The sequence below is a fragment of the Podarcis liolepis genome (genome assembly GCF_965112155.1).
Source record: "Podarcis liolepis genome assembly, chromosome: 2".
NCBI lineage: Eukaryota > Metazoa > Chordata > Lepidosauria > Squamata > Lacertidae > Podarcis > Podarcis liolepis.
Genome location: NC_139555.1, coordinates 125,665,005 through 125,678,341, shown reverse-complemented (window position 1 = coordinate 125,678,341; position 13,337 = coordinate 125,665,005). Strand labels below are relative to the sequence as shown.

Sequence of the window (13,337 nt, the reverse complement as noted above, 5' to 3'; positions counted from 1 at the left end):
GTGAGCCTTCTACATTTCACTTATTCCTGTTTTGCTGGAGGGGTTGGGAGAGAGCAGTTACTTGCGACCACCCTAAAGGGAAGTCGAGCCGGGACCCCAAACCCGGCGTCCCTCTGCGGGTTCCGGACCCTTCACGATGCGTCGGCTGGTGTCCCCCCAGCAGGAATCTCCCGGGGCGCTCCGGGCTCCGCGCGCGCTGCGAGGCGCATCCGTGGTGCGCCTTGGGGGGAGTCCCTTTGGGCTGCGGAGACGGAGAGAGGGAGTCCACGTAAGGGTTAAAGGACGCGAGGGACGCCTGGATAGAGACCCCCCCTTGCTACTCCCCCCCTCCTTGCGAGGCTCCTGCGAATGGAGATGTGGGCACGCTCGGGAGAGACTTGTTGCGCAGGGCGAGGAGTGAGATGTGCCAAGGGAGGTTTCTGGGCGCAGGAGAGCTTCAGGGAGGGCAGAGGATGCTGGGGAGGGGCTGGGGGGCATGGAAGCATCCCCGGGGCAAGAACAAGAGAAGGATCTGGCAACTTCTGTTTCAGTGTATCTGAAGAAGTGTGCATGCACACGAAAGCTCATACCAAGAACTAACTTAGTTGGTCTTTAAGGTGCTACTGGAAGGAATTTTTTTATTAAGAGAAGTCCAGTGAGCATTGGCGGGCTGGAGGCAGAGAACGGGAAACGTGGCCTTTCGGAGGGACGTCTCCACCTTGTGCGCTGTCGGGGAGCCGAGGTCCCTTCGCCCCTCCCCATAAAATATTTGAGGGGGCTGCTCCCTCCCCCGCGCTAGTTGATTGGCATTGCCATTCAAATGGTGTGTGCACGCTGTGTCGTGATCAATTATGTAGCCCCCTGTTGTAAACAAAATCTGCCCTTCTTCCCTTATGGGGGACCCAAGAGCCCATATAGAGTCCTTAAGTGGGTTCCCTATTGGTAGGAGAAAATAACAGAGGCCAACCGGAGAATATTGAAAAGCAAAGCAGCTAGTAAGCCTGATATATATATTCCCATATATCAGAAAAATTCCTCACATGTCCTTGGTTTTGGGGTGTAAAAATGGCGTCGTGAGGGAATTTGGCTAAATCGGCAACATCTCAGGGGAAACCCTAGGCAGAATTAATTTTGATTATTAATTTTTAGGGGGAAATCTAGTTTTTGGCAAATATATGCTACCTCAGGGCCTTATACTGAGACCAGAGTGGGTAAGAAGAGGCCTGCATACCTGAGGCAATGTATTGCTTACTCTTTCTGCAACACTTAAATCAAGTTCCTGGAAGTAAAGCTTTTAAACTCAGCTCAGTCAGTAAAGCATAAGACTCTTAATCTCAGGGATGTGAGTTGGAAACCCATGTGAGGCAAAAGATTCCTGCCTTGCAGGGGGCTGGGTTTCCTTTTTAAAAAAATGGAACACAGGAGAAGGGAGCATGTGTGAAATGTTAAACAAATGTTAACACAAGAGAAGGTTCCATTGCTTTGTTCCCTTTTAACAGGATTTCCTTTCCCCCAACTCCCAACCAGGTGATGGAGAAGGCAGTCAGAATTCGGAGGGGCCATCACAGATTTCCTTAGGAATAAAAAAGGTAGCATTTAAATATGTGAAATGTGCAATGTGATTCAGTCAGTGAGCACAATGAGTTCCCATCAATGAACTGAAACAGTGGAGACACCATTTAAAGGCATGGATTGCGGAAAGGACTTCCATGGGAGTGGAATTCCTTCAAAACATCAAGGAACTCAAACAGGGGAGAAACCATATAAATGTATAGAGTGTGGAAAGAGCTTCCTTTTGAGTAAACACCTTAATGCACATCATCGAACTCACACTGGTGAGAAACCATTTAGTTGTATGGAGTGCGGAAAGACCTTCAGTCAGAGTGGAAACTTTAGAAGACACCAGAGAATTCACACTGGGGATAAACCATTTAAATGCATAGAATGTGGAAAGTGCTTCAATGATAGTGGAAACCTTACAAACCATCAACTAACTCACACAGAAGAGAAGCCATTTAAATGCATAGTGTGTGAAAAGAGCTTCAATTGTAGAGGAAACCTTAGAAGACATGAGCGAATTCACACAGGGGAAAAATCATTTAAATGTATGGCATGTGGAAAGACCTTTTGTGAAAGGGCAAAACTTTTCATACATCTACGAACTCACACAGGGGAAAAACCATTTAAATGCATGGAGTGTGGAACATGCTTCCGTCATAGAGAATCGCTGAAAATGCATCAATATACTCATACGGGAGAGAAACCATATGAATGTTTTGAGTGTGGAAAATGCTTCAGTCAGAGAGTATCGCTGAAAATGCATCAATATACTCATACGGGAGAGAAACCATATAAATGTTTTGAGTGTGGAAAATGCTTCATTCAGAGTGGAAGCCTTAATGTACATCTACAAACTCACACAAGGGAGAAACCTTTTAAATGCATGGATTGTGGAAAGAACTTCATTAATAGTGGAACACTTAGAAGACATCAGCAAACTCACATGGGAAAAACAATTTGAATGTATGGGAAAAACAATTTGAATGTATGTTTGGTTGCAGAATAAATCCAGGCACATCTGGAGGATATGGACCATGTGGACTGCATTTCTTCCACTTGGGTTTCAGGCCCTGCCATCAGACTGAGACCACCTTGTTGGCTGTTACGGAAAAATCTAGGTGTGAGGCTGCTCAGTCACCCAGCTCGTCGGGCAGAGCCCACGGGTCCCTGCGGAATAAAGGAAGGAGTCCAGCCACCAACCGGAGCAATTGGCTGTAGATCAAAATTTATTGTGCAATAGGTTCAAAGAGGAATTTTGAACTCTGAGGATGGGGTGACAAAGACTGTTAGAACTTTCCCACCATATCCCAGAATACAGTTCGTACAGCATCATTGCTACATCACTGACATGTCACCAAAGGGGAGGGGTAGACAGAGGTTACACTAGTTCAACCTTGGCAAACATGTTCAGACAAGTCCTTGGTACAAGATTAGCATAAGTAGACATGTCAGGGCAAGACTCAGGTATAAGATTAGCACAGGCAAACACCTCTGAAGTCCCACGCCCAAAGTACAATAGAACTTCCTTTGCATGTCTGGCCCCTTGGCAAGTTTGGTGATGGGATTAGGCTTTCCTTGGCCAACAATCAGCTCAGCAATTGTCACCTCTGGGAACTTCCTGGAGTCCCTTTGAAAGGGAAAATAGATTTGGAATGAAGGAAACTGGCAAAGAAGTTGATTTTATATTATTTTTTACAGCTAGGTAACTTCCCTGAGCTGTCACGTTGAAAGGATACATTCAGGCATAATATTTGTAACATTTAACTTTAATGTAATTTCTGTAACACTGGCACTGGTTGATTATGTCTGGCGGGCAAAAAGGTAAAAGCTGTTTCCTGGTTCTGCTGGATCTCTCCGTGGCTTTTAATGCCATTGACCACGGTATCCAATTACCTGTTTGTGATAAAAATATATACCTTACCCACTTTGTTGAGAATAAAGCTCTACTGGTCAGGTTGGCAACCATTGAACCACAAGTATTATTTACAAACTCCTCCAGACATTGTGCGCACAGAGTCCCCACACCTCTCAGCTTGACCTCTCAGAAGTCAAGATAGAGCGAACTGAATTAACCAAGAAAGCGCCACCTCATTTCCCCAATGCCACCTCTGCTTTGTGAAATACATTCCCAAAGAAATGACATTGTAAATACTAACATATCCTTGTGGACGGTATCGGAGGATTGGGAGTTAGGGGTAGGGTAATGCAGTGGTTCCGCTCCTTCCTCCTGGGCCGTGTCCAGAAGGTGGTGTTGGGGGTTGAGTGTTTGGACCCCTGGGTGCTCAACTTAGGGGGTGGTTCAGGGCTCCATCCTCTCCCCACGCTTTTTAACATTCCTTCCCTCTAGGAAGCAGGTCACGGGAAAATGCTTATATTTTCCCAGTCCTTGAATCACAGCATTTATAAAAAGAGTTGGCAAGCATTTATGTAAACACTGCCAACAGTACCTTTTTTGCCTGTGTTAAGAAAAGCTGAAATTTCTACAAAAATATTCCTCCGCTGTGCAACAAAGGCAGGGGCTGCTCTCCCACTCGTAGCTCTATGGGCCCCCGTGTTCCAAAACAAACCTGAAGTGTTCCCCCTAAATCAGATGTTTCCTGGGCAATTGGACAAAAGGAGCCCCTGGGAGTGGGGAGGGGGAGCGTTGGAAAGGAGAGGAGGGGTGACAGTGGACATTCTGCCCGCCTCTATAAATTGCAATAAGAGGAATTGGAAAAGTGAGCAAGGGAATTGTGTGGCAAGAGAGGACAAAAATAAGATGTTGCATGTGGGAAGGTGGTGGTGAGAGGGAGGAGGGGGGAGAAAAGGACAAAGGGACCTCTCCACCCCCCCCCAAAAAAAGCACCTTTCATGGGACCCATTAGCAGGGACCTGGATGCATGCAGTCCAGTTGCCAAGTAAGAAACCCACAACTGCATGGTCTGCATTGCACCATCTCATTTGAAGAATCACACACATTTCTTTTTCTCATTAAAAGAATGTTGGCTGAGACCCTGCCTGCCTGCAGATTGCCTTGCCAGAGTGATGCATGCTCTGTTTATTCTTGGACTACTGCAATGGGCTTTACGTGGGGCTACCTTTGAAGGTGACACGGAAACTGCAACTAATCCAGAATGCGGCAACTAGACTGGTGACTGGGAGCGGCCGCCAAGACCATATAACACCAGTCCTAAAAGAAGTTCATTGGCACCCATTGGCAAACCAGTTAGGGAAGTTTTTGCTTCTTTTTTTGCAGCTGTCCAGAGTGGCTGGGGAGGTGGGCAGCATACAAACAATAAAATCATCATTATCATTATAACAATCTGGCTGGCCAATCTGTGCTCAGCTGCCCTGCACCCCTTGGGCACCTTTGTGGGAATGGAATTGAGATGGCCACCAAGGCCATCCCTATGAGAATGGCTTTCAAGCCAAGCGCCCCTCGGGACGCGTCCCCGTTTCCCCCTGGCAGGAACCCCTTGGGGAGCTGCTGGCTGCGCGCGTGTGGCGAGGCGCGCCTCTTGCTGGACAGAAGGAGAGTCCATGGAAGGGGTTACGGAAGGGAGAGAGCCGAGATGCCTAGAGAGGCCTGGGAAGAGACCCCTCCCTCCCCCACTTCCGTCTCTTACCTCCTTCTTCCCCCTCCCTGCTCGTCTTGGGAGGCTCCTCCGGATGGAGAGGTCGGTGCGCTCGAGAGGGATTCCGCGCGCAGGGCAAGGGGTGAGCCGTGCCAAGGGGGTCTCTGGGCGCAGGAGAGACTGGGGACGGAGGGGGCAGAGGAACCTGGGGAAGGAGGGAAGCATCCCTGGGGGAGGAAAGCCCCGTCCAGCATTGGCAAAGGGGTGCAGAGGGAGAAAGAGACGCTGCCCTTCGGAAGGGAGGTCGCTGGGGGGGGGGGAATCTCCGGAGACGCTGCCTTGGCTTTTCCCTCCTGCCCAGAAATCTGCCTTGGAGAGAGGGATCCCTGAAAATGAGAAGGTGTCCAATTCCCCCTCCTTCCCGGAAGCTGGACTCTCCTTCCTCCACCCCCAGGCCAGCTGCCGCTTTGGGTTCAGAAGGTAGAGCAGCGTTACACCAAGCCAGGCCATTGGTCCAGCTGGAGAGGAGAGGAAAGGGCAGGAAGTTCCTGAGAGGAAGGAGGGAGGGCTGTCCAGAGCGGGTCTTTGCTTCTGGAATCCTCTGCCATCAAGGGCCAGAAAACACCCGTCTGCCTCTCCCAGTGTTTCAGTTTTAAGTGTCAGTTCTCTCTCTATGGTTAATAGGCGGTGATAATGTGGTCCGCTACTCAAAAAAACATGGCTGGAGGTGCTATGGAAATTCTTTCAGGATTTGTGTATAATTTACATATGGACATCCTTTCTGTAACTTTTTTTGGTTTAGGAGATGCCAGAGGGATTTACAAGCTGAGACACAATCCATCAGCACCCAAAGACAGTAAATACATGCAACCTTCCCAGTCTGGGGTGCTTAAAAGGACAAAGGGTCCATTATCAGGATAGACAATGCCTGTGACTGGGGGCTTTACACACAGTCATGTGCATATGCAGGCCAAGGATTGCCAGTATTACAGGCGAGGTGTGTGAGAGTGCAGAATTCCACAAACACTGTGTGTGAGAGAAAGGGAGGGGGTGGGATTATCGTTTATAGCAATGCTGAATTTTGTCCATAACATTTGATGAACTGATATTGTGGTGGGAATTCCAAAACAACTATGCAAAACCCACAAAGAAACTCACAGGTTAATGATGGCGTGAGCTTTCCTGTCCCGCAATCCGCTACATTTGCCTGCTGTCCACAAATGTTTAGGCCGTTATAGGTTTATTAGCCTCCAATGGACTACCAGGAACTTTGTTGTTTTTGCTTCAAAAGATGAATGTTTCTGAATATTTGACAGTCACATATGGCATAAACAGCACTTCTCTTTTATTTGTTCCACACAGGAGAGACTCTGACTCACAAGTCTAAGCACGTTTTGCTAGAAAAAGAAAATTACAGAAACGTGAAGGGGAAATTGAGAGGTAAGCCCTTTGAGTATGCAGTGAGACATTTCACTACGTTAAAACATATCAAAAGCCCTGCTAGATCGATACAATGACCCACTTTTAGCTTGTTAACTGGCAGTCATTTTAGACTCACAGTTATCCATGGCGGCACATGTCAAATTTGTGTCCATGGCAGCTGTCTAGCTGCTCTATCTGGTGCGCAGGCTGAGACCCTACCTGCCTGCAGACCGTCTCCCCAGAGTGGTGCATGCTATATAATAATAATAATAATAATAATAATAATAATAATAATAATAATTTATTATTTATACCCCGCCCATCTGACTGAGTTTCCCTAGCCACTCTGGGCGGCTCCCAATCAGTGTTAAAAACAGTACAGCGTTACATATTAAAAACTTCCCTGAACAGGGCTGCCTTAAGATGTCTTCTGAATATCAGGTAATTATTTATCTCTTTGACATCTAATGGGAGGGCGTTCCACAGGGCGGGCACCACTACCGAGAAGGCCCTCTGTCTGGTTCCCTGTAGCCTCACTTCTCGCAATGAGGGAACCGCCAGAAGGCGCTCGGCGCTGGACCTCAGTGTCCGGGCTGAATGATGGGGGTGGAGACGCTCCTTCAGGTATACAGGACTGAGGCTGTTTAGGGCTTTAAAGGTCAGCACCAACACTTTGAATCGTGCTCGGAAACGTACTGGGAGCCAATGCAGGTCTCTCAGAACCGGTGTTATATGGTCCCGGCGGCCACTCCCAGTCACCAGTCTAGCTGCCGCGTTCTGGATTAATTGCAGTTTCCGGGTCACCTTCAAAGGTAGCCCCACGTAGAGCGCGTTGCAGTAGTCCAAGCGTGAGATAACTAGAGCATGCACCACTCTGGCGAGACAGTTCGCGGGCAGGTAGGGTCTTAGCCTGCGTACCAGGTGGAGCTGGTAGACAGCTGCCCTGGACACAGAGTTAACCTGCGCCTCCATGGACAGCTGTGAGTCCAAAATGACTCCCAGGCTACGCACCTGGTCCTTTAGGGGCACGGTTACCCCATTCAAGACCAGGGAATCCCCCACAGCAACCCGCTCCCTGTCCCCCAAAAACAGTACTTCTGTCTTGTCAGGATTCAACCTCAGTCTGTTAGCCGCCATCCATCCTCCAACCGCCTCCAGGCACTCACACAGGACCTTCACCGCCTTCACTGGTTCTGATTTAAAGGAGAGGTAGAGCTGGGTGTCATCTGCGTACTGATGAACACCCAGTCCAAACCCCCTGATGATCTCTCCCAGCGGCTTCATATAGATATTAAAAAGCATGGGGGAGAGGACAGAACCCTGAGGCACCCCACAAGTGAGAGCCCAGGGGTCTGAACACTCATCCCCCCCCCACCACTTTCTGGACACGGCCCAGGAGGAAGGAGCGGAACCACTGTATGACAGTGCCCCCAGCTCCCAGCCCCTCTAGACGGTTATCTCCCACTTGGACTACTGCAATGTGCTCTATGTGGTTGAGGGTGACTCAGAATCTACATTCCAGAATGTGGCAGGTGGACTGGTGACTGGGTGTGGCCGCCAAGATCATACAACACAGGTCCTAAAGGATCTTCACTGGCTCCCAGTGTGTTTCTGAGCTGAGCACAATAAACAGTGTTGGTGATGACATTTAAAGCCCTAAACGGCCTGAGTCCAGTATACCTGAAGGACCGTCTCCACGCCCATTGTTCAGCCCGGACACTGAGGTCCAGCATCGAGGGCCTTCTGGCGGTTCCCTCGCTGTGAGAAGCCAAGTTACAGGGAACCAGGCAGAGGGCCTTCTCGGTAGTGGCACCCGCTCTGTGGAACGCCCTCCCACCAGATGTCAAAAAGAAAAACAACTACCAGACTTTTAGAAGACACCTGAAGGCAACCCTGTTTAGGGAAGGTTTTAATGTTTAATAGACTATTGTATTTTAATATTTTGTTGGAAGCCGCCCAGAGTGGCTGGGGAAACCCAGCCAGATGGATGGGTATAAATAATATATTATTATTATTATTATTATTATTATTATTATTATTACTACTACTACTACTACTACTACTATAATCTGACATTATTCCATTTCCTAAAAAAATGTAACATAGAAGAAGGAAGAATGTATGAGATGTTAAAATAAGAAAAGTTACCAAAGGCACTTCATGTGTGTTATATTCCTCTGTTCTCTTCTTTACAGGATTTCCTTTCCCCCTACTCAGAAGCAAGCGATAGAAAAGACAGAACAATCTGTACTTTCATTAGTAATCACAAATAAACCATTTAAATTGTGGAATATATAATGCGATTCAGTTAGTGAAAACGCTTAGTTCACGTCAATGAAGTGAAACAGTGGAGACACCATTTGAAGGCATGGATTGTGGAACGGACTTCAGTGGGAGCGGAGCCCTTAGAAAACATCAGCGAACTCACACAGGAGAGAAACCATTTAAATGTCTGGAGTGTGGAAAGAGCTTCAGTGATAGCAGAAAACTAAGAATCCATGAAAGGATTCACACAGGAGAGAAACCATTTAAATGCATGGAGTGTGGAAAGAGCTTCACAGACAGTGGAACACTTAGAAGACACCATCAAACTCACACAGGGGAGAAACCATTTAAATGCATGGAGTGTGGAAAGAGCTTCAGGGATAGGGAAAAGCTTACTGTACATCAACGAAATCACACCGGGGACAAACCATTCAGATGTATGGATTGTGGAAAGAGCTTTCGTCAGAGTGAAACCCTTGGAATACACCAGCGAACTCACACAGGCGCAAGACCTTTTAAATGCCTGGAGTGTGGAAAGAGCTTCAGTCAAAGCGGACATCTTAAAAACCATCAACGAACTCACACAGGGCAGAAACCATTTAAATGCATAGAGTGTGGAAAGAGCTTCAGAGAGAGTGGAACACTTAGAAGACATAAACTAACTCACACAGGGGAAAAACCATTTAAATGCACAGAGTGTGGAAAGACGTTCCGTGAAAGAGCAAAACTTTCCATACATCTACGAACTCACACAGGCGAAAAACCATTTAGATGCATGGAGTGTGGAACATGCTTCCGTCATAGAGAATCGCTGAAAATACATCAATGTACACATAGAGGAGAGAAACCATATAAATGTTTTGAGTGTGGAAAATGCTTCATTCAGAGTGGAAGCCTTAATGTACATCTACAAACTCATACAGGGGAGAAACCTTTTAAATGCATGGATTGTGGGAAAAGCTTCACCAGTAGTACAACGCTTAGAAGACATCAGCAAACTCACATGGGAAAAACACTTTAAATGTATGTTTGGTTGCAGAATAAATCCAGGCATATCTGCAGGATGTGGACCATTTAGACTGCATTTGTCCCAGTTGGGTTTCAGGCCCTGCCATCGGACTGAGACCGCCCTGGTGGTGCTGGTTGATTATCTCTGGCGAGCTAGGGATAGAGGTAAAATCTGTTTCCTGGTTCTGCTGGATCTCTCAGTGGCTTTTTAAAAAATAAATAAAATTAATCACTTTTAATCACGTTTATAAATCAATATAACTCCCTCCATCTCCCCCCTTCCAGAGACTTCCCTCAGCTCCCCTCTCTGATTTGTTTATACATATTATTCTCTGCATGTTATAAAATTGTACATATCAATGTACATTATCTATCATATGTTCTACTAATGAATTTGTGGATGTTTATTCAACACCTGCCAAGCAGTCCAAATCCTTTTGTTGTCTTTTTAAATAGTTCCCATTCTTCCTTGAAATTACAATTGTCCTTGTCACGCAGTTGATATGCCAGCTTGGAAAAATTCCGCACATCTCATCAGTTTTTCTTCCCATTGTTCTTTCGTTGGGATTTCCTCATTCTTCCATCTTTGTGCTAACAAGACTTTTGCCGCCGTCTAGGTGTGAGGCTGCTCAGTCACCCAGCTCCTCATCGGGCAGAGCCCACGGGTCCCTGTGGAATAAAGGAAGGAGTCCAGCCACCAACCGGAGCAAATGGCTGTAGACCAGAGTTTATTGTGCAACAGGTTCAAAGAGGAATTTTGAACTCTGAGGATGGGGTGACAAAGACTTTTAGAACTTTCCCACCATATCCCAGAATACAGTTCGTACAGCATCATTGCTACATCACTGACATGTCACCAAAGGGGAGGGGTTAACCTTGGCAAACATGCCCAGACAAGTCCTTGGTACAAGATTAGCATAAGCAGATATGGCAGGGCAAGACTCAGGTATAAGATTAGCATAGGCAAACACCTCTGAAGTCCCACCACCCAAAGTACAATAGAACTTCCTTTGCATGCCTGGCCCCTTGGCAAGTTTGGTGATGGGATTAGGCTTTCCTTGGCCAACATTCAGCTCAGCAATTGTCACCTCTGGGAACTTCCTGGAGTCCCTTTGAAAGGGAAAATAGATTTGGAATGACTGGTGCTGGTTGATTATGCCTGGCGGGCAAAAAGGTAAAAGATGTTTACTGGTTCTGCGGGATCTCTCCGTGGTTTTTAATGCCGTTGACCAAGGTATTCGCTTACCTATCTGTGATAAAAATATATACCTTACCCAACTTGTTGAGAATAAAGCTTTACTGGTCAGGTTGGCAACAGCTGAACCACGAGTATTATTTCCAAACTCCTCCAGTCATCATGGGCACAAAGTCCCCACACCTCTCACCTCTCAGCAGTCAAGAAAGAGGAAACTGAATTAACCAAACAAGCGCCACCTCATTTCCCCAATGCCACCTCTGCTTTGTGAAATACATTCCCAATGATATGACAGTGTAAATACTGACACATCCTCATGGACGGTCTAGGAGGGTTGGGAGTTAGGGGCAGGGTTATGCAGTGGTTCCGCTCCTTCCTCCTGGGCCGTGTCCAGAAAGTGGTGTTGGGGGGGATGAGCATTTGGACCCCTGGGCACTCACTTAGGGGGTTTCTCAGGGCTCCATCCTCTCCCCACGCTTTTTAACACTGCTTCCCTCTAGGAAGCAGGTCATGAGAAAATGCTTATATTTTCCCAGTCCTTGAATCACAGCATTTATAAAAAGAGTTTGTAAGCATTTATGTAAACACTGCCAACAGTACCTTTTTGCCTGTGTTAAGAAAAGCTGAAATTTCTACAAAAATATTCCTCCGCTGTGCAACAAAGGCAGGGGCTGCTCTCCCACTCGTAGCTCTATGGGCCCCCGTGTTCCAAAACAAACCTGAAGTGTTCCCCCTAAATCAGATGTTTCCTGGGCAATTGGACAAAAGGAGCCCCTGGAAGTGGGGAGGGGGAGCGTTGGAAAGGAGAGGAGGGGTGACAGTGGACATTCTGCCCGCCTCTATAAATTGCAATAAGGGGAATTGGAAAAGTGAGCAAGGGAATTGTGTGGCAAGAGAGGACAAAAATAAGATGTTGCATGTGGGAAGGTGGTGGTGAGAGGGAGGAGGGGGAAGAAAAAGACAAAGGGACCTCTCCACCCCCCCCCAAAAAAGCACCTTTCATGGGACCCATTAGCAGGGCCTGGATGCACGCAGTCCAGTTGCCAAGTAAGGAACCCACAACTGCAGGGTCTACATTGCACCATCTCCTTTGAAGAATCACACACGTTTCTTTTTCTCCTTAAAAGGTGTAACAAGAACAACAAGGACAATTTATTTCAACCCAGCCTCTTATGAATACATAATGAAACATTAAACCTTAAAAAGCATCCCTATGCAGGGCTGCCTTCAGATGTCTTCTAAAGGTTTAATAATAAAAATAACTTAATCATTTATTTTATCATGGTATGTTGGCTGAGACCCTACCTGCCTGCAAACTGCCTCGCCAGAGTGGTGCATGCTCTGTTTATTCTTGGACTACTGCAATGGGCTCTACATGGGGCTACCTTTGAAGGTGACACGGAAACTGCAACTAATCCAGAATGCGGCAACTAGACTGGTGACTGGGAGCGGCCGCCAAGACCATATAACACCAGTCCTAAAAGAAGTTCATTGGCACCCATTGGCAAACCAGTTAGGGAAGTTTTTGCTTCTTTTTTTGCAGCTGTCCAGAGTGGCTGGGGAAACCTATTGAGGTGGGCAGCATACAAACAATAAAATCATCATTATCATTATCATTATAACAATCTGGCTGGCCAATCTGTGCTCAGCTGCCCTGCACCCCTTGGGCACCTTTGTGGGAATGGAACTGAGATGGCCACTGATACGGAAGGGGGGGGCATGTCTTCTTCACCTCCTTCTTCGCTACAATATATCCATTTATTTCCAACTGTCAATGTCAAAAGGGACTAAAATCTATAAAATTCATAGAAAATCCACGTGCCAATTTGCTCAATTTCTCTAGGACCCCATGACACCCCCCCTGTCTTCCATAATCCCTCAAGCAAGGTGTCAATACCCTAATCCGGTCAAATCGCTCTGCCAAGCCCTTCCTCCAGGCGATGCCAGGTGACAGACTATGCATACATGGACCATTATCTTCTCAGGATGTGCTTATCTGCGCATATCTTCAGCTCTGCATATTCCCCCCTCCCTCCTCCATATGTTAATCCGGTGTAACCCAACCTCTTCCTAATGTATTCTATGTAACCCAACCTCTTCTTAATGTATTCATGATGTAACTGGGATGTATTTTGCACTGTATTCTGGGATATGGAGGGAAATTTCAAAAGTTCATGTCACCCCTTTCTCGCTGTTCAATCTCGCCTTGAACCTGTTGCGCAATAAACTTGGATCTTCTGCAGTTTGCTCCTGCGTCCGGCTGAGCTCATTTTCCTCCGCAGGGACCCGCGGACTTAGTCCGACGAGCTGGGTGGCAGAGTAACCCCGCACCCAGATTTTTCCGTAACACCACC

General features: G+C 47.1%; 2 protein-coding genes across 5 annotated transcripts in view; both read left to right on the top strand.

The window, feature by feature from the left end:
* The window catches only part of LOC310701187 (uncharacterized protein), a 267,686-nt gene that overhangs the window by 79,500 nt on the left and 174,849 nt on the right, over positions 1-13,337 (top strand). The gene's annotated exons all lie outside the window — the stretch shown is intronic.
* LOC310701857 (uncharacterized protein) lies at positions 383-10,202 on the top strand. Of its 4 annotated transcripts, none has more exons than XM_083493311.1 (3): positions 383-396; positions 6,456-6,533; positions 8,711-10,202. In XM_083493311.1, exon 3 carries the CDS (start codon positions 8,884-8,886, stop codon positions 9,799-9,801), a length of 918 nt encoding a protein of 305 aa, XP_083349437.1. In that variant the 5' UTR covers positions 383-396; positions 6,456-6,533; positions 8,711-8,883; the 3' UTR covers positions 9,802-10,202. The 4 variants fall into 4 exon arrangements, with proteins under 4 accessions (XP_083349437.1, XP_083349436.1, XP_083349435.1 ...); XM_083493310.1 differs by lacking the exon at positions 383-396 and adding an exon at positions 4,954-5,195; XM_083493309.1 differs by lacking the exon at positions 383-396 and adding an exon at positions 4,954-5,235.